We start from the raw sequence: 27745 nt of genomic DNA, 5'->3' as shown, positions 1-27745 counted from the left end.
GTTTCCTGGGGTTCCTGCAACAAATCACATAAACTAGGTAGCTTAAACCAATAGAAATTTATTCTCCCATAATTCCGGATGCCAGAATTAAAAAAAAAAACTTCTTTTCCCCCAAGGGCAAGAATGTCTTTGTTGAAGTGGGATGCTGGGGCGTGGGTGGGGGGGGAGGGAGACTCTCAAAGGCCTGGGGCTCTCCCAGTACTCAGCTGCATGCCCCACTGGGGCTGGCAGATCCAAGTGGTGGTGACAGCCCGGGGCCAGCAGCCAGGATCAAGGGCCCCAGAGATTACCCCTCCCCACAGTGCTGTGCCACATGCTTGCTTTCTCACCAATTTCCCTGGAAAGACTTTATCAGACTTTACAGCTACATACAAAAGGAAAATATCCGTAGTCTAGAGCTATGTTCATTCATTACTTAGCAAGGATACTCACCCCAAATCATAAAACATTAAGAAAAAGCTATCGGTTGGGGCACCTGGGTGGCTCAGTAGGTTAAGTGTTCGACTCTTGATTTCGGCTCAGGTCATAATCTCGTTGTTCGTGAGTTTGAGCCCCACGTTGGGCTCCACGCTGACAGTGCAGAGCCTGCTTGGGACTCTCTCTCTCCCTCTCTCTCTCTGCCCCTCCCTCCCTCATGCTTGCTCTCTCTCTCAAAAAAAAAAAAACAAAAAAAAACTATAAAGAAAATTACAAAAAAAAAAAAAAAAAGGAAAAGCTGTCAGTTGATCAATTCCTGGTCTTCCAAGGGTTGAGTTGTATCCAAGGCGGGGCAGTGGTGGGGGTGGTGTTGCAAAGCAGGGGGCGGATTCTCTGGATGAAGGCAGAGAGGGCATCCCAGGGCACCTCTGTTGCCCTGCAGTTTGTGGTTTACAGATCTTTCGAGGCGAAGATGGCACCTGAGCTGTCTTTAAACTCTAGACTCCTGAGGGAGCTTTGCTTATTTTCTGGTCTGTTCTTAGCTACCCCTTGTTCTTTCAAAAGAGAAGTCATGCAGAATCACACAAATAAATAAGAGAGGAAACATTCTGATCTCTTCCTTGGGAGCTGCCAAGGGCAGAGGCGTTGTCTTGCCTTGACCCAGGCCCCAAAGGCAGAGCTCTGCTAAAGCCTGCCTCTGCTGGTTATTCTTCCTGCCCTGTCCTCAACTCCAAACACCTGTAATTTAATTTTAAACACCTTTAATCATCTGGCTACTTAAACCACCCCCTCACAACTTCCCAGCCTGACTCACATCAAGGCAGGCATTTCCGGTGCCTTCTCTTTCCCCTCCTATGGCTTTCCTTCCTGTTTATTCTGGACAATGCCCTTCTGCTCAGCCTCATTTTATTGATGAAGAAACTGAGGCATATAGTGGCAGAGCAAGTCCCTTATTGATCTTTGACACTGGTTCCCAGGCTTTTGGCTTTTGGAACTACTCTTGTGTAGGGAGAACATCCTGAGACAACCTACACTCACTTGCATTTGCAGTCACTTCCCACTTCATGGAGCCTGGCCAAGGTGGGGAACAGCCTTCTGTGGCTCTAGGCCAGGACCTGTCCGGATAATGGGGAAGGAAGTATCAAGGGGGAGGATGTGCATTAGGAAAGGCCTCCGGGCTGCTAGGAAGTTGTGTCTGCCAGGCATTGTGAGGTTCTTTACCCATTCTATCAGCCCATTTTCTAGATGAAGAAAATGTGGCTCCAAGAAGATTCGTGATCCGGCACCTGAGAGATGGCAGTGGGAGTCACGGGTAAGTCTGTCGCCAGAGGCAGATTGGAGGTAAGAAGTACCTCAGGGGAGCTGTGGGTGCCTCACCGAGGAGAGGGGAGGACTGGGTGCCCTGCCCTGCTCCTCTGCCCTCCTCGTTTGTTCCCAAATGACACCCTGTGAATCCTCCCTGGGCTGTATATGGACTTCTGCAGAAGCCATTGGAGCAGGCATGACCCCTGAGCCCACTGGTGATGTGTTCTTAGAACACCACAACTTGCTACTTTGGTAGAAATCAGTACCACTACTCTATAGTGTGTGTGTGTGTGTGGGGGGGGCTGGGTGGGGATGGGGGTGCTTCAGGGCTCCCCAAACCTCGCAGAGCCTCAGAATCACCTGAAATGCTTAAAAAAGTATGTTTCACTGGGGCCCTGCTCCATCCTGGGAGATGTGACCTGTCTCCCTGAGCCACTCCGCAGGAAGACTGGCACAGGTGGGGCGTTTCCTAGCACCTTCTGCTAGCCCAGTGAGGCAAGTGTCACCCTTGTCCTCTGAGCGACAGTGGAGATGCAGGTCTGAGTGGCAGCCAGTGGCCACGAGAGAGAATGTGACAGAAGGGGACAAGCAGGGCCTTCCTGGACAGAGACTCCTGGGTTTGGATCCATTCACGTCACCTGGGCCTTAATTCCCTCATCTCAATAATGGGTCCAGCACTCCCGATTACAGAGCATTGAGGTGTGGTGCCCACTTCAAAGCAGGATTAAATTCACCAACCTGAGTGGGAGGCTGGCCCTGCGGGTTCTCACAACTGACAGCCAGTGACTGGAGGCCGTGCCAGTTGTGGGCGGACAGGCCTTTTGCTTCTGGGCTAGGTCCTTGACTCTGACAGACGTTGATTGCGAGGGACTTTCCCAGGGACAAGAGTGGTTTTCAAACTGGCGGGACAAAACTTCTGGATGAAGTGCCACACACCGGGGACCCGCTCTGTGGCAGGAGTTTCTCACACAATTTCATCTCACGCGGACCCCCACCCTCGCGGTAGGCGTGCTGGGCCTGAGCCCGGAGCCAGGTCTGTGTGGACAAGAACCACGCCCTGGGCTCCATTCAGGGTGGTTTTTCCTTTGGTTTACACCAGAAGCAGCCAAAAACTGATCAAAGCAGATAATCCAGATCATAATAGGTGTGTGGCTATGGCTCCCTACCGCCTCCCTCAGGGATCATGGAAGCCTGGGAGTTCTGCGGCCTTGGTGGCTGGCACCACCAGGCTGGTGCAGGGCAACCGGGTGGGAGGAGAACAGATCTGTGGGCCTCCTGCCCCACATGCCCTCAGTCACATTAGCGCCCAGGGGAGACTTCCACCTAAATGGCATCGCTACTCAGGAAGTCACTTCGCTCCAGTTGCATGGCTAGGCTTTGGGACTTTGACCCCATGGGGAGCAGGTTCCTGCCTACCCCTGAGCTTCTGGGCCTAGTTTTCCATGTGCAGGCTGGGCTGGAACCGGACGGTCACCATTCTCAAAACCCACTGATGTAGTCAGGTTCACGGAACGCCTCTGACCACATCTCCTTCCCAGCAGCCGCCTATCACATTTGATGACGGTCAAATTTTGTATTTTTCAACTTCATTATCAAGGCTTCTCACTCTCTAGTCCCATTTTCCATCGAAGGTGTGCCATACTCCAGCCATATCAGACAGTTGCCCTCCCTGCCGTTCCAGCACGGGTCACGCCTGGGGGGCCACCTTGTGTGGTACGGGCACCTGAGCCAGGGAGACGTGCACGTGAATGCTGGCTCTCAGATTATTCACCAGCGGAGTGACCTTGGGCAAGTCACTGTAACTCCTGTTCTTCTGGCTGAACCACGTCTAAGACCAGGGCACAGGCTTTGGAGGGAACGGAGAGCTGCTTGGCCTCGAGGAGCTTCTCCTTGATTTTAGCCTCCGCAGCCACAGCTGCATGGTGGGAAAACCCCAACCTTCCTTGCAAGACCGTGGAAATGAGTGGAGTAGAACATCTGGTGAGGAGGGCCTGCCAGCTGTCTCTTTTTTTCTTTTCAGCAACCTACACCCGCCAGGGTCGAGCTCCAGCCTTTCTTCTCTGTAACCTTAACCCCTGGCCTCCAGGGTCCTGATCTCCTTTTTTCCCTGCTAAGCACCCACACCACCCGACTCGGTTATGCCCGCCCAGCTGCCTGTGAGCCTGGGGCTCTGCGGATGCCCCATGGCAGGTATACAGTTCATTCCTGACAGGGGCCTCTGGCCTTGTTCATTTGCTCTGGAACCACGGACTGGATGGACCTCAGACGAACCTTAAATATTTGTCAACCCTGCTTTCCTCAGAGCTTGAGGCCAGCAATGTCCCCAGCACAGGACTGGCAGTCCCTGTGGCCTGAAGTCTCAGCCAGCGCATGCAACTGATGTGGCTGGAATGGGGAGGAACAAGGAGTTAGGAAAAGCTATTTCTCTAATTCTTTTCCTCCCCATCAGAGGTGTGTGCACTTCAGGCTTAGACTAGGTGGGTCCCCTACCTCGCACCCTAGCAGAGTGGAGGATGAGCTCCAACGCTTCCAGACAAAATCTTTAGAAAAAGGAAGTGAGGAAGAGCCATTAGAACGGAGGAAGTGATTTCAAGAACTCAGATTACCAAAGACTTAAAGTAACAAATGCACTTTTAATTGATCTACAGATAAAAACTACTCAGAGCACGTCAGTAACCATTTCAGCCCCTACTCTGTTAGGGCCCTATCCTGTAGAGTCTTCAGGATCTAGGTTAATGGGCTATTTTCATCATTTCACGTCATCCACAGCATTAGAAAAACAAGGCATTGTTATCAGTTTAGATGAAATGCATTGCCGGCAGCCAAATCCAGTTCCTTATATTCCATATTTTTTCTTTAGCTCTTCTACTTTGTTGATGTAAGCTTTCATGGCATCTTCCTTGGAAGTCCCTGGAAGGAGTCAACAGGGTTATTGGTCAGAGAGGCAGCACGGTAGAAAAGCAGCAGACTGGAGCCCTAGACAGCCCCCAGTTTTAATGCTCTGAGGCTCAGTTTCCCTTGTAAAGTGGGGATTCCACTACCTGCACCTCACAGGCTTGGCCTGAAATGCCTAAGGAGCCTGGCCCACGGTGAATGCTCCACAGAGCCCTGAACCCATAACGTGTGTACAGCTGTCCTGAGGCTTGTCATTGGCCTGCCGGCCATGTGAGTCCCCCACTGCTGGAATGAGCGGTCAACCTGAGCCTGGGCAGAGAGGCTGGACACTCTGGACAGGCAGGAAAGCCTAACTAACACGGGGAGCTGTAGTGACTTTAGTTGTCCTGCTTCCTCTCATGGTTGGCTTTGGCCTATCAAGTAGCCCTCTGCCGGGCTCTTATCTGCCAGATGTGGCCATGAAAAAGCAAAGCCAGATGCCCTCTTCTCCCCAGAGGGAAGCTGTGAGTAAAGTTTCATGAACTCTGAGTGAAAGCAGCTGGCTCATGGAGTGGAAGGAGGCAAAGTTTTGCCTTCGTGCTGTGGTCCAAAGGGCACTGACCGTACCCCTTAGTAGTAACACCCAGTTTCCTGGGTTCTGCGGCGAAGGGGAGATACGCCGGGAATCCGAGTGCTTTCTGAAGCACTGGAGAGTACACGGACACTGGGACAGAAAAGCCCAGTGACAACGGGCAGTCAGACGGGCATTCCTGTCCCAGTTCCTTGCAAATCCTAGGAGTGTATTTATTGTATTCTGGCCCTTTTTGAATTCAAGGGTTTTCCATTTGCAGGAAGACAGAGGGCTTATTCAGAAACGAGCTAGCAAGAACACAAAAGCTGGCAGGCACTTCACTGCCAACTTGCGGGTCCTGCTGCTGCAGGTGGCACGTGATTAAGTCGGAGCCGGGCTCCTTCTTGGCTGCCGTTGCTTAGCATATAATAGCTCCATTCAGGGGCCTACGATGTGCCAGCAGCCTGCCATGCGTTAGCTCATTCCTTTCTTTTATGTGCCTTTCTGGCTGGAAGGGAGCTGGGGAAGGCTGCTTGGGTAGGGGGTCACTACCCGGCCTTGTCGGGGAGAGGAAGGTGCAGGAATATACGGAAAACCCAGGCCAACTAATTACCTCCCAGCCTTTTCTCAGCAAGCCCCAGCCCCTCGTCTCCCGATGATGCCATTGCGCAGAGATGGGCTCTTGGAGGAGCCATACATGGTATTAGGAGAAAAAGTAGGTGGCCCAGTTTTTTTCCATTCTGGCTAGGCTAGGCCGGTTTCTAGCATGGGCCTCATCCACTTTGTTTTCTCTCTTCACCCCTAACACTTCATAATGAAGAGTGTTTCATTACTGGGCTTTACAAGCCGGGGAAACTGATGAGAACAATCACCTTTCAGCTGATTCCAGGCATCCCACTTGGCCTTGCCTTTGAGATCCAACAGTCCAGGCCGTTCTGAAACAAGGGAAGAAAGGACATTAGATCCGCTTCAAGCCTTTTTTTAAAAAAATGTTTTATTTTTGAAAGAGTGCATGTGCATGCGTGGGGGAGGGGCAGAGAGGGGCGGGGGCAGAGGATCTAAAGCAGGCTCTGTGCTGAGAGCAGACGGCAACCTGATGCGGGACTTGAACTCATGAACCGTGAGATCACGACCTGAACCGAAGTCCAACCCTCACCCGGCTGAGCCACCCAGGTGCCCCGGATCTGCTTCAAGTTCTAACGGAGAACATTACCGATGTTCTTGCCCTGAAAGCCATCTTTCACTTCATCTGTTCCTTCCAGGCTCTGTTATGGAGTTAAATGGGTCTAGTATAGTGGGTTCTGTCTTTAGAAACCCAGATGTACAGAAACCCAAACTTATGGTCTAAAGAAAATAGTAAGAGAACTTTTCATTACTAGATGGTCTTTGTTTTAAAAGTTAAACAACTCCAAGATTTCTTTTTTCTTTTTATTTAAAAAAAAAATTTTTTTTTAATGTTTATTTATTTTTGAGACAGAGAGAGACACAGCATGAGCAGGGAAGGGGCAGAGAGAGAGGGAGACACAGAATGTGAAGCTGGCTCCAGGCTGTGAGCTGTCAGCACAGAGCCCGACGCAGGGCTCGAACTCATGAACTGTGAGATCATGACCTGAGCTGAAGTCGGACGCCCAACTGACTGAGCCACCCAGGCGCCCCTCCAAGATTTCTTTTAAAAGGCATACTTAAAGACATTTTTTTTTTTAAAAACACGTACTACATCCATTTATATGGCTTGCTATATAAGCTATATAATGCTATAAAGAGGGCTACTATAAAGTTTCCCTCCCACCCCTGCTCTCAGCCACCCAGTTCTTCTCCTTCATGCTATTATTGCTATCAGTTTTCTGGGAGTCCCTTCCTGTGAACAGTCTGTTCATATCCTTGCCCCATTTTTCTACCAAATTGTTAGTCTAATTCTTGATGATTTGTGGGCAGTTGTTCCCCCTGAAGGCAAAGCATCCTTAAAGTTATACCATGATTTTATGTTCCCAGGCCTGTCCTCAGCTGCACCTGGGAAACACCCTCGCCACCTCCCCGCTGACCTATTTTACTGCCATGCCGAGAGCAAAGGCAAAAGGAGCAGTGGCAGTGCCCACCGCCGGGACCACTGTGTCTGAGAAACATCAAGTCTCCGCAGGTGCTTTCAGGGAGGTATTCCCAGGGGTACCAGGAGGTGCACCTGCAGAGTCATCATCTAGGAGAGCAAGCGCACTCCAACAGCCCTTTTTGTGCAGATGGAGACATACATTTGCACTAACTCAGGGCCACCTGCCTCTTGTGGCACCTGATAGGTGACTTGTGCGACTGAGGACCGAGCTTTGGATTTTTTTTTTTTTAACTCTTTCTAATTTCAATTTAGATGGCCACACGTGGCTAGTGGTGACTGTATCTGGACGGTGCCGCCCTAGAAGGCGCCGAAGCCTCCGCTGTCAGGAAGTGAGAGTTACTCAAGCCAGTCTTTGTATGCTCCTGCAAAAGAAGGGCAGAGGCCAGTGTCTGTGAAAATCCTGTCTGGCAGAAAAGCATCTCAGCCCCTCCGGCCACCCCCACTTCATCTCTCTCCCTCCTCCCTGGGAGGATAGAGAATTTATAAACCTAGCATAAAACTCATCTTTGCCCCTAGACCTCTCTCAGCTAAGCCCTTCCTGTGAACTTTGATTTGGTGCTGCTCATGATCCTTAGCTCTGGGCACCATCTCCTGCTTCCAGATGGCTGGCAGCCACCGACTTGCTCCACCCTCCACCCCAACTGCAGTGGAACTGGGGGCCATGCCACCCTCCTGAACAGACAAGGGGGTGACCCGACCTCCTTCTGGGCTGCCATGGCCACCGCCTCTGAGCCCTTGCATAGAGTGAATCGTGCTGTTGCCTCAGTATACAGCTGGGTTTCAGGGACTTAGGGGCAGAATAAAAACCGTCCAAGGGGGGAAAGGCTGTCTTCAGACTATGGTAGTCTAGACTGTGGCCTCAAAATCTGTACCAAGATTTTTTGATAGGCGAGAAATGGTCATCAGGGCTGTGGTCAGCAAAACGGCTTCTGACCTGCCACAGGAAGCCAGCTGCTTCTCTGCTCCCGATATCAGGCTGCCAAGTGCTCTGACTTCCGTCCTGACTGTCTGGGGAGGCATGCTACTGAAGCAGTGTGGTTCAACAAAGCTACTACTGGGTTGAGACCAAGTCTCTTCCAAGCTGGGGTCTTTGCTTCTTCCCAAGTAGATGGAAAATGCTGGTGATACCCCGCAAAGTCCTCCCCAAACTCGGGTTTGAATTCCGCGACCTGAGCCACTGAGAACAGTGCAGGGTCTGTGAGTCCCATTCAGGAACGTGATCTTCGTGAGGAGCGGGGGGAGCCCCATGAACTATTACCATGTCCCACGTGAAGAGTAGGGCTTCGGGCGGTTTTGAGAGTGCAGTTCCCACAGATTAGAAGAGCTCCAGCACCCATCAAGGCTGCTGAGCCTGCTTTGACGAGGGGCCTTCCCAAGCTCATCTCAGCATACCTGTGTTTATGTCACCCACAGTTGCTTGTTTGTAGTGGCCGTAGATGAACAACATCTCATCATCTGCTGGCTTGGTCTTGAGGTGCTTAACATCCTCAGCAGCTTTGTCAAACTCAGCCTAAACGTGGGGGAGAGGAAAGGCCTAAATAGAGCTCAGTAATGGGGAGAGACAGGTTGGAAAGGCAGCACTCCTGAGATGCCCCTGAGGAAAAGCAGTGTCTTCTCATCTCCCCAAGAGGGAAGCCAGAAAGATTCAGCAAAACAAGGAAGGGAAGCACATTGGTTCACTCATTCGATGGACAACTATGTACTGGATGCTCTCACTATCAGGTGCTAGAAACCCAGTGGTGAAGGAGGAAAGTTAGGAGGGCCTGCAGTAGGCATTCACTTCATTGAAAAAGCAGCATGGCCAACTGCCTGACCACCCCTGGGCCAGGCCGGGGTCCCAGTAAAGCCTGGACTTGTGGACAGGACTAGCACAGCGTGTTTGAAACAGCTGAGATGGGTACAGTTTTGAGTGCGGCTGGCCAGAGGCCATTGGACCCCTCCCCCCCCCCCCCCCCCCCCCCCCCGGGACCAGGCGTCCAGCGCCAACCTCTCTTCTGGTGTTCCAATTGGAGAGAGGTGATGAGTCAGAGGTCATTCCACACAGCTCGGTCTCAGAAAAGAGGCTACATTCCAAGGAGGGAAAGGCCTCTGGGTCACCTCTCCCCTTCTCGTACGTTGGACACTCGGCCCCTGAGTCCCCTGACCTCTAAACTGTTAACAACCACTTCCTTGCTTTCCCATTCTGCATGGCTTCCCTACTCTTGCCCTGACCTTCCGGATGGGGAACTCGGTCCCCTTGCTCCTTCAATCCATGCAACCCTCTACCTGCCATCTTTCTCCCTAGGACCCTCTTCTCCAACTCTTATTCCTGCCTCACCGCGGAGTCCACCCCACGGGCAACTTTCCAGCAGTTACCGGTGGGTACCTAAGTCCAAACCTGGAAAGTTCCGCTCACAAAGCTCTGTGCAAAGAGAGCGGGGCACGGGTCCAGGAGGCACAGCGGGGCCGGGACGGGAAAGACTCTGCGGAGTTCTGCTTACGGGATAGTACCCCCCTCGGCCCCCCCCAGTTTCTAGCCCCGCCGCACCTTGGCAGCCAGGCTAGGCACAAGCTATACCTGAGACATGCCGGCGGGGTTGCAAGGATTCCAGAGAGTGAGCGAGGCGGCCAAGAGCAGGAAGCAGTAGCACAAGACTCGACTGGCAGCGCCTTTAGAGGCGCAGCCGCAGGCGGCTCCAACCGGGCCTGGCCAGCGACAGGCAGCCAATCAGAAGCCAGCCTCACGCGGGGGGCGTGTTCAGCCTCCGCCGCGCGGCCAACCTCTCCCGAACCCACGTGGGTTTGCTCGCACAGGCGCAGAGTGGAGCCGAACGGGACGCCGGGAACAGGTCTGGGCCGCGGAAGTCGGGCGTGCTAGTGGGTCCGTGCAGGCAGTTCCGAGCGGGGTTCAGCTCCGGGCCGCCGTGGGGGAATGCACCGCGGGGCAGAGAGGAAGGGGCGGTGGCTGAAGAGCAGAGGCTTTTAAATTTGTTTCATTAAATCGTGTATCTGGAGTGAAGAGCCCGGAAGTTGCGGCTCTGGACTAGCAACCTCTCAGGCCTGGGGAGGGCGAGTGCGCTCCGCTCCTCTCGGGGGTCTAGAGGAGACCCTCCGGGATCCGTCCGTGGAGAACTGCTCCGTGGGAAGCTGGACCGGCCCCAGAAAGGCAAAGCCGAGGCTTCTTCCCCTGAGCTTTGGGCGTGTCTGTGACCTGCCCGTGGCTTTAAGTTTGCGGTCCTGCAATGCACAGTTTTGTGTTGCATTTCTCCATCGGGTGCATTAAAAGCTTTGCCAGTGTCTTATTTGCCTTAACAAACCCGGCCCGGACCAGGTACCCAGCAAGTGCCTGTCAAGTGAATGACTCTTCATTGACAAATGTTTACTGAACTCTCTGCTACCTAACTTGCGCTCTTTTAGACCTTGATGATACAGCAGTGAAGGAAACAGATAAATTCCTGCATTCCTGGAACATTGGGGATGATAGTTAACAAAATAAGTAGAAAGTTTGTTAGGGAGATAGGGGGTTGGAAGTTTAGTTTTACATGGGAGGTGGAGGGCAAGGGAAGGTAACATTTGAGAAAGCCCCTCAACAGAATTTCCAGGCAGAAAATAAGTGTAAAGGTGTGACCAGGGAGTGGAGGGAAAGAGAAGAAAGACAGGAGACTGGAGAGTTGAAAGAGGTGGCAGGCTGGCTAGGTGACGGAGAGCGTGGCCTTTATAGGTACTATATGGGTTTTGACTTTTATTTTGAGATGGGAAGTCAGGCTTTTAAGCAGAGGATGAGACTGAGAGGTCAGGTCTTTACAAAGTTAGGGTGATATTCTCCATGGGAACAGAAAGGAGCAGCACAGGTGGATGGCAGAGTTTGAGGATGATAAGAATTTTCTGGTAGTGGTTACAAAGCTGGCTGAAGGGAGGGAATTGATGGAAAATTCTCTGGAGATCATTTTAAAAAAGATGGGGCTCCTGGGTGGCTCATTCGGTGAAGTATCCGACTCTAGATTTTGGCCCAGATCATGTTCTCACCGTTGTGAGATTGAGCCCCATGTCCGGCTCTGCGCTGACAGTGGGGAGCCTGCTTGGGATTCTCTTTCTCTCTCTCAAAATAAATAAAAATAAACTTGAAAAAAAGGAAAGGAGATGATTCCTCTTCAATTCCTAATTTGTGTCAAGAGGACTAGACTACAAATCCACACACCCCCCTCCCCAATTTATGGCCATAGGAGTTTAGAAAAAAAGGTGGGGTGGAAGATTTCGGAGGTAATTTCCTAACTAGTGGTAGGCCAGCCTTTATAAAATGTTTGGGGAGAAGTGGAGGCCAGTAGCAAAGAACAAATCCGGAGGCTCTATTTTAGTCTCTGTGTAATTTTGGTAGAGAAAGCAAAGCCAAACAAATTGACAAAAAGTTTGGAGTTACACTGGGGGAGATTACATTTGAATCTTAAGAAGTATAGTTTTTTTTCCCAAAGTGACAATTCAGAGCTGTTTTTGTTTTTATTTTTTTTAAATCCCCTTCTGAGGCACAGATGAAGCCTGGATTCATTTTTGTTCCATCATGTAGTGCTTACAGATGGGCTAATGGGAATTCAGATTATTGCCTGTGTGGGTCAGATTTCTAGTCAAATGTATCTTAAAGTCACTAGGTTTTAACATTAGGTTATTATGTTTGGCACATTTGAAAAGATTAGGTAGCTCTGACAGTGTAACTTCATATTCCTCAGAGATTGGTTGATGTGATTGAGTTTTGACTGGACGCTGTAGAAAGCAGGACTAGTGTTTTAACATGGTAGTCTCCAGTTTATTTTATCTTTTATTTTTATTTTATTTTTGCTAGAGCGTAAGCGGGGAAGGGGTAGAGAGAGGGGGACAGAGGATCTGAAGTGGGCTCTGTGCTGACAGTAGAGAACCTGATGCGGGGCTTGAACTCCCGAACTGCAAGATCATGACCTGAGCTGAAGTCCGTTCAACCCACTGAACCACCCAGATGCCCTTCCAGTTTGTTTGTTTGTTTGTTTGTTTTAATTTTCAAAAATTTCTCATTTTTTTCTTCAAATTTTTATTTAAATTCTGGTTAGTTAACATACAGTGCATTATTGGTTTTAAGAGAATTCAGTGGTTCATCACTTAATATACAACACCTAGTGCTCATCATAACAGGTGTTCTCCTTAATACCCATCTAGCCCATCCCCCACCCACCTGCCTCCATCACCTTTGTTCTTTATCGTTTAGAGATCTCTTGTGGTTTGTTTCCCTCTCTTCCCCCCACCCCGTATGTTCATTTGTTTCTTAAATTACACATGTGAGTGAAATCATATGGTGTTTGTCTTTTTCTGATTTATTTCTTTTAGCATAATACACTCTAGCTCCATCCATGTTCTTCCAAATGGCAAGATTTCCTTCTTTTTGATGGCTGAGTAGTATTCCATTGTGTATATATACCACATCGTCTTTGCCCATTCATCAGTTGATGGACATTTGGGCACTTTCCATAGTTTGGCTATTATTGATAATGCTGCTGTAAACATCAGGGTGCATGTACCTCTTTGAATCTGTATTTTTGTATCCTTTGGGTAAATAACCTAGTAGTGCAATTGCTGGGTCATAGGGTAGTTCTATTTTTAACTTTTTGAGGAACCTCTATACTGTTCTCCAGAGTGGCTGCACCAATTTGCATTCCCACCAGCAGTGCAAGAGGGTTCCCGTTTCTCCTCATCGTTGTCAACACCTGTTGTTTCTTGTGTTACTTAATTAAAAAAATTTTTTTTTTTGCATTTATTTATTTTTGAGAGACAGAGACAGCATGAGCAGGGGAAGGGCAGAGAGAGAGAGGGAGATACAGAATCAGAAGCAGGCTCCAGGCTCCGAGCTGTCAGCGCAGAGCCTGATGCGGGGCTTGAACCCATGAACCGTGAGTTCATGACCTGAGCCGAAGTCGGATGCTTAACCGACTGAGCCACCCAGGCACCCCTGTGTTACTTAATTTTAGCCATTCTGACAGATGTGAGGTGGTACCTCATTGTGCTGATGATTTGTGTTTCCCTGATGATGGATGATGTTGAGCCATCTTTTCATGTGTCTGTTTGCCATCTGGATGTCTTCTTTGGAAAAATGTCGCTCTTCTGCTCATTTCTTACTTGGATTCTTTATTTTTCGGGTGTTGAGGTTGGTAAGTTCTTTATCGATTTTGGATACTAGCCCTTTATCTGATATGTCATTTGCAAATCTCCTCCCATTGTGTAGGCTGCCTTTGAGTTTTGTTGATTATTTCCTTTGCTGTGCAGAAGAGAAGCTTTTTATTTTGCTGCAGCACCAATAGTTCATTTTGCTTTGTTTCCCTTGCCTCGGGTGACGTGTCGAGTGAGAAGTTGCTATGGCCAAGGTCAAAAAGGTTGCTGCCTGTGTTCCCCGCTAGAATTTTGATGCTTTCCTGTCTCACATTTAGGTCTTTCATCCATTTTGAATTTATTTTTGTGTATGGTGTAAGAAAGTGGTCCAGTTTCATTCTTCTGCATGTTGCTGTCCAGTTTTTCCAACACCGTTTGCTGAAGAGACTGTCCTTTTTCCATTGGGTATTCTTCTCTGCTTTGTCAAAGATCAGTTGACCATATAGTTGTGGGGGCAATCTCCAATTTAAGTGGAGTTGATTTGTTGGTTGCTTGTTTGGAATATGCTCCACATTCCTAAAACAAAGCACTTTTTCACATGATGGTTTTGTGCCCAGGTGAATCCACAAAAGTTGCTTAATGCAGTTGAACTATGGAACTAGTAAGGATCGCAGATCCCAGGGAGCAGGGTGCTAAGTGGTTTTTCTTGTTGTGGAGCCCCCGCTAGGCCAGGTTTTGAAATAGGTGAAGGCATGCCCTCCAGCCTGCTTCCTGCTTCCTGCTTCCTTCCCTGGTTCCTCAGGGACTCATTTTGAGTAATTTCTACCTAAGGAAATGGTGTCTTAAGGCCTCCACTTACTGCTTCTAGTGTATGCAGTTGGAATGACATTTAGCTTTTGACCTAAAGAGATAATAGCAAGCTGGCATCTGCGATTTAGTTTTTTAAAGTAAATTTTAGAGTATGTTTGGGGGTCAGTAAATTATATGAAATTTTTAAATGTTTTATGTATTTTTGAGAGAGAGCGAGCAAGCATGAGTCGGAGAGGGGCAAAGAGAGGGGATAGAGGATCTGAAGCAGGCTCTGTGCACTGACAGCAGCGAGCCTGATGTGGAGCTTGAACTTGCGAACCTTTGAGATCATGACCTGAGCTGAGGTCGGGTGCTCAACCAGCTGAGCCACCCAGGCTCCCCTAAATCATATGAATTTTTAATTCTATATTTGGATAGCATTGGAAGGGAAATTGCTTTGCATATCCCCAGAAAGTGCAAGTTCCTCAGCTTTGTTTATATCCTTGCTAGCAACTAGCACACTTTGTAATTATTTTATTTACAGTCATTTTTTTAATTTTTTAAATTAAAAAAAAATTTTTTTTACATTTATTTATTTTTGAGAGCCAGAGAGAGCCAGAGCACAGGTGGGGGAGGGCCTGAGAGAGAGGGAGACACGGAATCCGAAGCAGGCTCTAGGCTCTGAGCTGTCAGCACAGAGCCCGGCACGGGGCTCGAATGCACAAACTGTGAGATCATGACCTGAGCTGAAGTCGGACGCTTAACCGACTGAGCCACGCAGGCACCCCCATAGTCATTTTTATTTATGTATTCTTCGGTCTGATCTCCCTCCTCTACATAAGCCAAGGAGAATAGGGATTACCCTGTATTGGTCAGTTCTGTATCTCCAAGTGCCTGGCACTTCTTAGACACCTGAACAAAATGGCAGGTGAATGAACAGAGTCATTTGCTCTTTAGGAAATGTAGTCATTCTGATTAGCTGTGAACTTGGAAACTATTAGAACTGAATGTGCAACTCTAGGCTATGGTAAAGTAGATTAATTCTGGTAAAAGGACTATGTAACCTCTTTGTATCACAGTCAGCTGGAAACAGAACACCTGAAATATTAAGAGAAGATGGGGAACCTGATGAGCCAACTAGTCAGCCTAATCGGCCTTCCCACTTAGTGGAGAGGCTCTTGTCATTGCCGCAGCCTGCCCTCACATCCTTGGGGTGCCAGTCTTGAGTACTCACAGGCTACCCTTGCTGGGTCTCAGCGTAGAGGCAGCCGGGCAAGATGCCTTAACAGAGGTTGAAAGCAGTGCTTGCCCAGTGGGTGTGAGTCGTAGTTTTATATTAGGTGTCTTGATGTAAACTAAACCTCTAATTTCTAAAAGGAACCTAGTTATTAAAAAAAAATGGACTACAGTTACAGGAAAGCTTTGCTAGAAGGCAAAGGCTAGAGTGCTCACAAATGATGAATTATCTCCATCCAGTATTTATTTTCATTTCTTGGTATGCGATTCCTGAGGCACGGCTCAAGCAAAGCTGGGAGGAGATTAGTGTGTTTTAAAGGGAAGGAAGCACTTGGGAAATGCTTCTGGGGTAGGAGGTGGGCAGAGTTGGGGGCGTTTGTTTTGTGAAGGTGGAGGAAGGAGGTAAATGCTGAGATGGGGGGATAAGAATGCAGCGTGGCTTTTCTCTCTGTTCCCTCTGGTTTTTTCCCCCATTCTTTTCTCTTCCTGTGTCTCTCGTACTCTTCTGATGGCATAACTCGTTTTTGGTGGTCAGGCAGCTGGAGGTGTTAGCCAGTCCCTCCCCTTTGCCATTCTCTTGTTCCTGTGAGTGTTCGTATTCAGAGGAATTGTAGCAAGCTGGATGTGAGAGAAGAGTGTGTGTGTGAGACCTGTATGTGTATGATTCGCTCCTTGTCCTGTGTCTGTCCAGCTAACATGGTGGGGTGGTATTTTGGGCTGAGGTGAGACTAGGAGACCAGGGCTTGCGATCAGGGGGGGCTGTGATAGGAAGTGTCCTACGTTGTCTAGGAGTAGGGAAGACTTTCTTAAGACTTATTTAAATGTAAATAAACACTGCTGAGATATTGCCTGTATCCTGTCTAGAAATACTTATGACTGGGGCGCCTGGGTGGCTCAGTTGGTTAAGCGTCCGACTTCGGCTCAGATCATGATCTCACGGCTCGTGAGTTCAAGCCCTGCCTTGGGCTCTGTGCTGACCTCTGAGAGCCTGGAGGCTGCATCAGAGTCTGCCTCCGTCTCTCTCTGCCCCTGCCCTGCCCACACGCTGTCTCTCTCTTTCTCAAATATAAATAAACAATAAAAAAAAAAAAGTATTATATTTATGACTAGGGATAGGAATTAGAAATATTAAAATATGATGACAGGTGTTTTGACTGATAATTCCTTTGGAGACAATGCCAATTTTTTAGAGATTAAAAAAAATTATTTATTTTGAGAGAGAGAGAACATCCATGCACGCACTTGCAGAGAGAGAGGAGGGAGAGAGAGAATCCCAAGCAGGCTCTGCACTGTCAGGGCAGAGCCTGATGTGGAGCTGGTTCCCACAAACTGGGAGATCATGGCCTGAACCAAAATCTAGAGTCGGAAGCATAACTGACTGAGCCACATAGGCTCCCCGAAACAATGCCATTTTAAAAAAACAAATACTTTATTTTTATTTTGAGATAATGCACTAAAAAAAAAAATCCCTAATTTTTATTTTGAGGTAATCGTAGGTTCACGCGCAGTCGTTAAATAATGCAGAGATCCCTTGTACCCTTTACCTGTTTTCTCCCAATGGTAACATCTTGCAAAACAATAATACCACAATTGAAGTACTTAAGGTACAGGACATTTCCATCATCAAGGAGCCCTCCTATTATTCTGTAATAGCCACAACTGCTTCCCTTCAGCCCTAACCCCTCCTTAGCTCTGATATGATTATGTGATTTTTCTTCTTTAGCCTTCTGCTGTGGTAGATTACACTGATTACTTTTGAAATATTGAACTAACTTTGTTTCCTTGGAAGAAACCCCACTCGGTCATGGCATGTAATTCCTTGTATATATTGCTGAATTCCATTTGCTAATAATTTAAGGATATTTATGTTTGTATTCATAAGACATGTTGGTTTGTAGTCTAGAATGATTCTGTCATTCATAACAAGTCTGGCCGGTGAGTTGATCCTGACCTGAATGTGTTGCGGTGCAAGGTGGTGTTACTAATCACTTTAGCTACAACTGGGGACAGATTTCTCAAAATAAGCCAAGTGAAAGAAGCTAGACAAGAAAGTATAATCCATTTGAGTCCATTTATTTAAAATTCTAGAAAATGCAAATTAATCTATCATGACGGCAGATTAGTGATTACCTCGGGAGAGGACCGGTGATTATATAGGGGCATGAGTAAACTTTGGTCGGGAGGCAGGGGAATGGATATTTTCATGATCTTGAATGTTGTAATGCTTTTACAGGTGTATACAGAAAGTCAAAATTTAAATAATTTTGTAATATTAATTATTAATATTAAACAATTTTATTAAAATTAAATGATTATCAATTAATATTTATTAATAGTAAATATTAATTATTATGTAATTATTATATAAGCAACTCATTGTATGTCATTTATGCCTCAATAAATAAAAGAACTAATACATGGAAAAAACACACCTGGGGACAGATTTCATACTACCTTTTCTAACTGGAAGACTGGTCGTAGGGAAGACTACCCATAGGACATACCTAAAGCAATGAGCCATTTAATCTTCTGGAAGCTCCCGCTGAGTAACTAGATTAGTTTTGGAGTGATCACCTGTGTTGGTTACCCGAGAGCTTGCTTGTGGTGTTTTCTTGAAACACCCTCGGGTTTAAGATGCAAATAACAGCGCTTTTGAGAAGGAGGCAAGTTAATACTTACACACACACACACACACACACACACACACACAAATCACAGGCCTGGTGGTGCACATGCAAATTTCTTTCCTTGCAAAGAAATTTCTTTACAGTTTACCCTGGGAGCCTTGTGGCTCACAGGTTGTCAAGGCCTCCAGTGTAACCTTTGGCCAGCTGGTGGACTGGAGGGTTTTCACTTGAGCACACATCATTGCATGTGGAACTTGCCTTTGGTGGGGCTGCCTCCTGAGGGCAGTCAGTCCTGTCTGTCCTGTCCGTGCTACCAGCTGAGTGGCATTTGTCTGTGGGAACAGGTGGAGGAGACATCTGGAAATGTTGACAAGTATTTTGCATGGGAGGCATCGGAGCTGGGATGTATGTGTCAGATAGACTTGTTGGTAACAGTGATCGTATGGTGGTCAGAGCCATCTTTTAGGGGTCGGCAGATTCAGGTGTCAGGAGATTGGAGGTGCTTACAGTAGTTTGGGGGAAACTCAGCAGGGTATTTTGCCTCATGAGGACTATTGCAGGGGCAGGCAGTTGTGAAAGACAAAAGATCTCTAAAGAGCTCCCTGCCTGCGTTTCCTGGGTTGTAAATCGTTCTCTCCCTAGATGCTGAGGTTATCTCTCTCCCTCCACCTGTACAGAAATCTGCGTGTTTCATTCCAGCATCTATCACTTCACCTTTCTTCTAATCAACTCCTACTCCCTGAAGAGAATTTTTTTCTTTTTAAATATTCTATTTTTAAGTAATCCCTACGCCCAATGTGGGGCTCAAACTCACACCCTGAGATCAAGAGTCGTACGCTCCACTGACTGAGCCAGCCAGGCACTTCCCCTGAAGGGAATTTTTATAAAACTCACAGAGATGCATTATGTCCCCTACTTTGGACTGCGGTGCATTTGAGTGGGTCATTATTCTTGTGATCTGGGACTTGGTCAATTCAACAAGGGAATCCAGGCAGCTGAACCAGAATTCAAATCCCCTAAGCCCCTTTTGGCGACTTGTCACATGGAGGATGTACCAATTAGGCTGGCAAGGGGGTTTCTGCAGAGGAAAGAAAGAAGCATCTTACAAAGGAATGGCCAGTATGGAATCCCAGGATTTCACATTGGTCTGTATCAACCCCCTCACCCCCACTTGCAATATTGTTTGTTCCGATCATTACCCAGGAAGCTCTGGAGAGAGGCTGATCCTTTTCTGGGGACGGCCACATTCAGGGAACAGACCATTGTACTTTGTATGTTATGTGCTCCAGGAGGAGATTAGGTAGGTAGGGTGAGAAATCTTTTTGAGTTGATTTCTCAGGAGCCTTTTTTTCAGATGATACCAGATGGCTGTGGATGGTAGGGAGGAGTAGACAGTCTATGGAATACCTTGACCGTTAGCCCTTTGTTCCTTAGCATTTGTGATGAAAGATGCACCATTGTCAGACTGCAAATAGTGTGGAAAACCAAACGCATGGCACAGATTCTTTTCAAAGGTCACAGTGGTTTCAGGTGATTTGGGACATTAAGACTATAACCTGGAAAAAAAAAATGTCATTGGGAGTGTGGCTTCCTGAGAGGAGGTCCAAGGTCAAGTGTAAGCAGTCTGCCAGAAGCCGGTGGGGGCAACAGTCTGTGTGGTGTGGCCTCCCTCACCACTGGACCAGCGCGTCAGCCTCTGGCTGGAGTCACAAGTCTGGCACGCGGCGGTGGCCATGTATCAGAGGTGGAGTTCTTTTTGTTGTGCCCGCCTGCGAGGATGGACCAAGGCAGCCGTGCGGGCAGCCCGGGTGGTGTAGATGCCATCAGTAGCTGGAGTGCGGCTCCACCAGATTTGTGGGCATCTGGATGAGTTGCCCCGCTGGTTTGGTCAGCAGTCAGCAGCTGAGAATCGTTGCCACGGTTCACAGCCCAGCGGACGGTTTTCCAAGTGGCAGATCAAACCACTAGGCCTTTGGCGACAGCACAGGGGTCAGTACAAACATCAGATTCATCCATGGGAACATCAACCAGAGCTATGGCAACGGCCTTGAGTTCTGCCCACTGAGCAGAGGGGTCATGTCCATTTTCAGTTCTTCCTGGGGAGGGGATGCAGGGGAACTTGTGGTGGCGTTTCTCTGCCTGTAGCTCCTCCTGATGGGGGAGAATCCCCCCTGGCACTACGGACAGGGAAGTAGAAGTAAGTGTAACCTACCATTTATACATTCACGTGAAAAAACTATATAGTACTTTGGATTGGCCTGAAGGGCCCCATCCACTAGGTCACATTAGTCTCTCTCCCCCACTGCGAATCTTATCCAAACCCCATTGGCTGAATCTGAGTACCTCCTTACACAGGGCCAGGTAGGGTGGTGACTGGGTACCTGTATCCACAGAGCCATAAAAGTTGGAGTCCTTCCCTTCTGAGAAGTCCCCCAGCATACTTAGGTGCATAAGGCTTTCTAGTCTCTCCTAAGGACAGGGAGACCTCAGCCTACCCATAATTGTCCTCCTCCTCCTTTTTTTTTAATAAAAAAAAATTATTTTTATTTTTATTTTTAAAATTTCCATCCAAATGAGTTAGCATATAGTGCAACAATGATTTCAGAAGTCGATTTGTTAACGCCCCTTACCCATTTAGCCCATCCCGCCTCCCACACCCCTCCAGTAACCTTCTGTTTGTTCTCCATACTTAAGAGTCTCTTCTGTTTTGTCCCCCTCCCTGTTTTTATATTATTTTTGCCTCCCTTCCCTTATGTTCATCTGTTCTGTGTCTTAAAGTCCTCATATGAGTGAAGTCATATGATATTTGTCTTTCTCTGACTAATTTTGCTTAGCAGAATACCCTCTAGTTCCATCCACGTCATTGCAAATGGCAAGATTTCATTCTTTTTGATTGCCAAGTAATACTCCGTTGTATATATATATACCACATCTTCTTTATCCATTGATCCATCGATGGACATTTGGGCTTTTTCCATACTTTGGCTATTGTTGAAAGTGCTGCTAGAAACATTGGGGTGCATGTGCCCCTGCGAAACAGCATACCTGTATCCCTTGGATAAATTCCCTAGTAGTACAATTGCTGGGTCGTTGGGTAGTTCTATTTTAATTTTTTGAGGAACCTCCATACCGTTTTCCAGAGTGGCTGCACCAGCTTGCATTCCCACCAGCAATGCAAAAGAGGTCCTCTTTCTCTGTGTCCTTGCCAACATCTGTTATTGCCTGAGTTGTTAATGTGAGCCATTCTGACAGGTGTCAGGTGGTATCTCATTGTGGTTTTGATGTGTATTTCCCTGATGACGAGTGATGTTGAGCATTTTTTCATGTGTCGGTTGGCCGTCTGGATGTCTTCTTTGGAGAAGCGTCTCTTCATGTCTTTTGCCCATCTCTTCACTGGATTATTTGTTTTTCAGGGAATTGTCCTTCTTCTTAAAGCAGATCTCAGGGTAGAGGGTGAGGGGAAGGACTGGGGGTGCAGAGCAGGAGAGGGGCTCTCTGCCAGGAAGCAAGGCACACTTTTAGTTCCGAGTGGCCTGGTGGCTGTTCATCGTCCAACTTAATGAACGTTTCAGTCACCCAGAGCTCTAGATCCTCATTGCGGACATCATTTGTTTAGGCTCTGGGGACTCCTTTGCTGATCCAACAGCTACAGCCACATTGCCTCTCATCTGAGAGGTGGCGTGCAGCATTGCCAAGGACGGTGAGCCACAGCCAAAGCACCACTGGACAGCTTGTGTCAGTGCTACCCTTTGCTGCTTATCCTCTAAAGGTTAATCAGCCCTTACTCCCCAACACCCACCTCTTGGACAAGAGCATTTGCTGCCAGACCCCAGGGGATCTTCTTATATCCCCAAAGCCCACAAGACCTTTGTCTTTTCTGTTCCAGAAAGCCATGTCTCTGCTAGCATCCATCGTCAGCAGCAACTGCCAAGAACTGTGAAGAACCTGACATTTTATCCTAGTTGAAAGCCGACAGTCAGCCCGGTTTGCTGGATGCCGGCAGAAGACATGGTAATCTGGGGTCAGAGACAAAGGACTGTCTCTACACGGCGCAGTCAGCAGCATGAATTGCGTGTTTGTGTCAGCGCCTCTTGGCCCATATATCCCATGGGGGCAATGCAGAATGGTCCAGAAAGATGCTGCCCACTCAGTGGGTTTGAGTCATGGCTGTAGAGTCCTGAGTTTAGGAAATCCCAATCTAGGTGCTGGCAGAGAGCATGAGACTCCTGGGTCACGGACAGAGGACTGTAGTACAGCACAGCCAATAGCATGAGTCTCACGTTTGTGTATTTCCTCCTCTTGCCCCATGCGTCTGCGGCTGTAGAACCCTGAGTTGAGGTAATCCAGATTTTTTTTTTTAAGTGGTACAAACAAACCTGCCTAACCTTAGCCTGGAAGGGGACTCTCCTTTTGTTCTACTGGACAGTAAACAACTCTGCCCTCTCCTCTGGAGGGAGAGGATGTCTGTGTTTCTAGGCTGTTTACCAGACACACATCTGTGTGTAGGTAGTCCGGAATGAAAGCAGCCGTTTCCGCATAAGATGTGCAAAAGTGTGAGAGATCCCTGGAGAATTGCCTCCCAATGCATTGTACAAGGGTTAACGTTCTCACTGAGGGCTGTGAATCAAAAAAAAAGTAGAATTTATATTCAATATACCTTGTTTAAGAAGGAAAGTGTGTGGAATATTCTTTCCAAATAGTTAAGTGTCTAACCCTTTGGGAAACTCGACTGTCCAGGATAGTAGTTCTTAGAGAGTCTTACTTGTCTTGAACAGAGAACCCAAATTGTGATTTTTGTGTATTTACCCCAACTTGAGGGTCACAAAGGCAGGTCTGTGGAATTACAGGTGTTGATTTTTCAGGGGGTGATATACTCACGACATTCAACATTTTATTTATTAGAATTGCTTATGACTCTGCCTCAGGAAAGGGCAGGTGCTAATGGCATTATGTAATAGAGTAGTTACAACACTGAGAAGCATTTTTGTAGTCATCAGATTTAGCTGATATTTATTTTGTACTTAAGGTGTTATGTAAACCCCTAAAGAAGAAGACTGTTTTTTTAACCCACCTAACAAATAGTTGAGGTTGGGGTGCCTGGGTGGCTCAGTTGGTTGGAAATCCAACTTCGACTCAGGTCATGATCTCACGGTTCGTGAGTTTGAGCCCCGCATCGGGCTCTGTGTTGACGGCTCAGAGCCTGGAGCCTGCTTCAGATTCTGTGTCTCCCCCCCGTCTCTGCCTCTCGCCTACTCGCCCACTCTCTCTCTCTGTCTCTGTCTCTGTCTCTGTCTCTGTCTCTCTCTCTCAAAAATAAACAAACATTAAATAAACGGTTGAGGTTAAAAACTTCAAAATCATTCATAAGTTAATACATTGAAAATATGTTTCTCAAATGTCTTATTTCCATGAAAGGTGAATAAACTGAGTTTTCTAATAGTGCTTTGATTTCAGTTATACCACTAAATACTTAGAAGAAAAAGGCCAAGGGGTTTTCAAATGTTTATTTAATCCTCATGTGGTCTTAGTCTATAAATGTATACTTAAGTTCATATTTTAAAAAATTATGCTTTCGAGAAAATTTAAAGCAAATTCCTGTTCAGTTTTTCTCTTTTTATTGTAATGACCAGCTTTTACTATTTCATTGTTACTGAGATCTATTTTTACAATAAAAGTTGGTTCTCCCTCTGGAGGTTAAAAAAACAAAATATGCTTTTGAAGTAGGCCAGAAGAGATTAAAGTGGAATGAGCCTTTCACTCTTAGTCATAGTCTTCAATGTGATGTGATTTAATTTATGAACTTCATAAATAATTCTTATGAACTTTAGTTACACTGAAATATTATATAAAGGTATTAATTTGCCAAGGTTAAGTTCTGTTTAAAAGGTGAACATTTATCATTCGCCATCTTAGGATGCTAGGTGCTCAGTACTTTTAAGAGTAATAAAAATAATGAAGGTATTTTTCCCCCCTCCTTCTGGTCTTAGGCACCCCCACCCCCTGACTTTAGTGAAATGACACATTTGGATGACATTTAGCAATGCATAGGATTATTTACAAGCTTTAAAGCAAACTTGATATATGGCAGCTTTGGTTCTATAATACTTAAATTTAGGAAGTAGATATAACTTTACAAAGATGTTTAGTTTTTCAAAGTGATGCACCCTAGGAATCTGTTAAAATTCAAGATGTAATACACCACTTCTCGGAAACCTGCTGGTTGAAGGAAGGAAGGTCACCCAGTGCCCTCTACTGTCTGGTGGTTATAGAATCTTCCCCTCTTTGACTGCTTCAATGTTGACTACTTTCATACTCTTAAAGCTTCTAATAGTTAACTCGTTCTGGATTCCATTCTTTTACAAAAAGGTCAAGAGCATGCCTTCTTCAAATGCTTTTAAAGGCACATGTACTTTTTTTTTTTTTTTTTGGTAAGAAAGTCTTCATTATTTGCATATTCTTTATTTATGAATTCGCCAACCCACTACAATTTATTTGTAACCCTGAAAGCAATACTCAGAGTCGTTTTTTGGTGGAAATAACATGGGCAGAACAGTGAAAAATAGGAGTTCACCAGTGTTCACGCTCCCGGCTGAGGTCAAACAGGGGGACCTTCTTGTTTCAGCTCTCAGGTTGTAAACAAGTGGCTGGTTTATGTTCTGTTTAGTGCCATACTTTTCACATCGTTGTGCTTTTTGTTGGTGAACCCACTCTCCAAAATGGCTACGTGTAGTGCTGAAGTGCAGTCTGGTGTTTCTGAGTGCACGAAGGCTGTGATATGCCCGAAGAAGAAAAATACGTGTATAAGATCAACTTTTTTTTTCCCAGACCCGAGTTACAGTGCCGTTGGCTGTGAGCTGAATGTTGATAATAAATCAACAATATAAAAGAGGCATCTTTAAACATCAACACACATAAAGCAAGGTTATATTTTGGTTGCTTGATGAAAATGTTGTGACCGGACATCCCAGAGACTCATGAGAACCTAACCCTGTATGTCCTTAGGGACAGTGGTTCAATATTCACTGATTCACTTTCTAGACCTTGTCTACTTCAAATAACCGGAATTGGCTGTAGTTCGTTAGAGCTGATAGAGATAACTTAAAGTTAACAATGGAGTATTCTGCGAATATGCATGTTTTGTGCTTGTCCTAATGCTAGGCTCTGAGCTTTTCACCTCAGGACCCTGTGCCAACTGGCTTATAGTGCTTCAGCTTGGAATTTTGCCACGAGGAGGGGGAGCCGGCTTGGAAGGAGAACAGCTGGGCCTTCAGGGAAGCTGGCATGCAGCTTGGCTTGGCTTTCCCTGACCATTCCCTGCTGAATTTCCACCTTTGCTGGTTGTGCTTCTGGAGCCTGGGTCGGAAAAAACAGCTCCAACCTATCCTGTAAGGACCCGGGAATTCTGGTCCAGGAGGGAGGCTGCTGGGCTGCGTCCATTCTTGGCTCTGAATGATGCGCTGGTTACCTGTTAGGGACCTGGGAGCTCCAGGTGAGGGGGTTCCTACACACATTTTGTGTTTGCTTCTTTGCTTTCAAGAATTTATTTATTTATTTATTTATTTATTTATTTATTTATTTATTTATTTTTCAGTTGATGGACATTTATTTAAAAAAATTTTTTTTTTTTAAATATGAAATTTATTGTCAAATTGGTTTCAACACTTAGTGCTTTTAAGAATTTAGTTTGCTTTGGATACGGCTTTTACTTCATGATCCCAAACCAGCTGGGGAAGTACCAGAACAGGTTTTTTTTAGGCAGGGAGGTTTAATGACCTTCCTAAGCCCCAGGCACTGTTATGTTGCTTTTGTCTGTCTGCCTGTCTTCCTTCCTTCCTTCCTTCCTTCCTTCCTTCCTTCCTTCCTTCCTTCCTTCCTTCCTTCTCTCATGCCCCTCACCCCTCGGTGCTATAACATTTCAAACCCCCACCTTACATCATATAAAATGTACCCATATGCTACATAAAACCTGACATATAATTATGAACAGAGCCGAGTTGCTGTTGAAAGGTTATATGTTGTAGGTATTTGATTGAATGTTAATTTTGATTTTTTAAAACATTTTCATATTCTGGAATAATAAGGTTTTTTGTTTTTGTTTTTGTTTTTTTTAAGGTCTCAAACACTTTCACGGGCTGTGGAAAAGCTCATAGACCCTAGGTACCGTGACTGCGCAGGACTGATATGGCAGGGTGTCCGTAGGAAAGGCTTCAGATTTTCCTCATTTCCTCAGCCCTTCAGCTGCACATTACTTCTCCTGACATCGTTGGGGGGCTCTGATGTGCCTCAGGCCACACGTATTGCTGGGTCTACAAAAATAAGCCATGGAACCTTCTTTCCCTCAAGGGGCTTGTACGCTAACCTGCTTTAACAGTTGTCTTCCCTGCGGCATGACCCAGTGCTGTGGGTGAGCAGAGGGGCTGTTGGCTCAGCCTGGGGCAGAGGCGGAGCTGGCAGCAGAGATGTCCCGGAGCAGGTGGTCTGGACTGAGTTTTTTTTTTTTTTTTTTTTTTTTTTTAATTTTTTTTAATGTTTATTTATTTTTGAGACAGAGAGAGACAGAGCATGAATGGGGGAGGGTCAGAGAGAGAGGGAGACACAGAATCTGAAGCAGGCTCCAGGCTCTGAGCTGTCAGCACAGAGCCTGACATGGGGCTCGAACTCACAGACTGTGAGATCATGACCTGAGCCAAAGGCAGCCGCTTAACCGACTGAGCCACCCAGGCGCCCCTGGACTGAGTTTTGAAGGATGCTTGCTTGCACGGTGAGGCAGAGAGGCGAGGGGCAGAGGGAGTTTGGGGGGAAAGCCGGGGGGGTGGGTGGAAAGGTATGGCAGAGGCTTAGAAATAGCGTGGTATGTGTGGGAAACTATGGGCTGTCAATGATGCTGGAGTGATACATGGAAGGTGGACTGTGGTGGTGACAGGTAACATCAGAGACGAGGGAAGGGCTGGGTACCCAGGGCCTTTGTGCCATCTTGGACAAGGTTAGACTCGTCCTGGGCGTGTGTGACCTACTTCTGGTGCCTGGGCTGCGTGTGCTTCAGATTTATTTGGTAACCCTTAATGCATTATTGGTTGCCTGAGTCTCTAGCCTTGTCTATCCTTTACAGTATTGATAAGTCCTGGGTTGTTTGCTTTTGTCCAGTTATCTCTTCTTAAACGGAAATGGCTTCATTTTAAAAATACCTTTTTCTTGGTGCATACCACATGAAAGTAAGCATACAGGGAAACAGCTAAACTTAAAAACACATAATTGTTATTAAAACATCCAGCAATATTAAGAATATATAAAACAGGTAGCAGTCTCTGGTATGTCTGCAATTCAGAGATAGCCACTGTCAGCATTTTGGTAAAGCCACTGTCAGCATCTGGACGTCTTGCCGTGCTTATGGAGATACTACGTACCTGCCGTTTTCTCGCTTGTGTTTATTTTTATTCACTAATATGCCATAGGCAGCTTTCAAAGTTAGTGTCCCTGGAACCATATTGCCCTTAGTGGCTGCAGGGGATTTTATCTTACGGCAACTGTGTGACACAATTTACTTAACCAGTTCTTCACCAGTGGGCCTCTAGATGGATTCTAATTTTTGTTAACTGTTGGAAGCACTCTAGTGAAAAACAGCTTCATTGAATGTACATCTACATGTACTTATCTTTTCTTAAAATATTTTTCTTGTGAGAAATTTTAAACATAAAAAAATAGGATAGTATGACGAGGCCCTGTGTATACCCAGCT

General features: G+C 46.8%; 2 protein-coding genes across 8 annotated transcripts in view; one reads left to right on the top strand and one right to left on the bottom strand.

Moving 5' to 3' along the window:
- The first annotated feature begins 1339 nt into the window (after window positions 1-1339).
- C2H2orf76 (chromosome 2 C2orf76 homolog) overlaps window positions 1340-27745 on the top strand; it is a 70556-nt gene continuing 44150 nt past the window's right edge. The window contains exons 1-3 of one of the 7 annotated variants that reach the window (XM_058715499.1): window positions 10029-10102; window positions 21897-22021; window positions 25190-25395. Coding sequence is in view for 4 of the 7 variants with exons in the window: in XM_058715498.1 (XP_058571481.1) it covers window positions 1711-1758 (48 nt within the window). In the remaining 3 variants the exon portion in view is untranslated. Of the gene's footprint in view, window positions 1498-1650; window positions 1759-10011; window positions 10103-21585; window positions 21780-21896; window positions 22022-25189; window positions 25500-27745 lie in introns of those variants that run through there. The other 6 variants (XM_058715498.1, XM_058715496.1, XM_058715497.1 and 3 more) reach the window with 6 other exon arrangements.
- DBI (diazepam binding inhibitor, acyl-CoA binding protein) lies at window positions 4336-9972 on the bottom strand. Its single transcript, XM_058715502.1, has 4 exons — window positions 9832-9972; window positions 8667-8784; window positions 6040-6102; window positions 4336-4632 (listed from the first exon to the last, which is right to left on the bottom strand). The coding sequence occupies exons 1-4, from the start codon at window positions 9838-9840 to the stop codon at window positions 4559-4561; spliced, it is 264 nt and encodes an 87-aa protein (XP_058571485.1). The 5' UTR covers window positions 9841-9972; the 3' UTR covers window positions 4336-4558.

This window comes from Neofelis nebulosa, chromosome 2 (assembly GCF_028018385.1).
Source record: "Neofelis nebulosa isolate mNeoNeb1 chromosome 2, mNeoNeb1.pri, whole genome shotgun sequence".
Lineage (NCBI taxonomy): Eukaryota > Metazoa > Chordata > Mammalia > Carnivora > Felidae > Neofelis > Neofelis nebulosa.
Note: the sequence above shows the minus strand (reverse complement) of the source record. Positions and strands in the feature narration are given on the sequence as shown.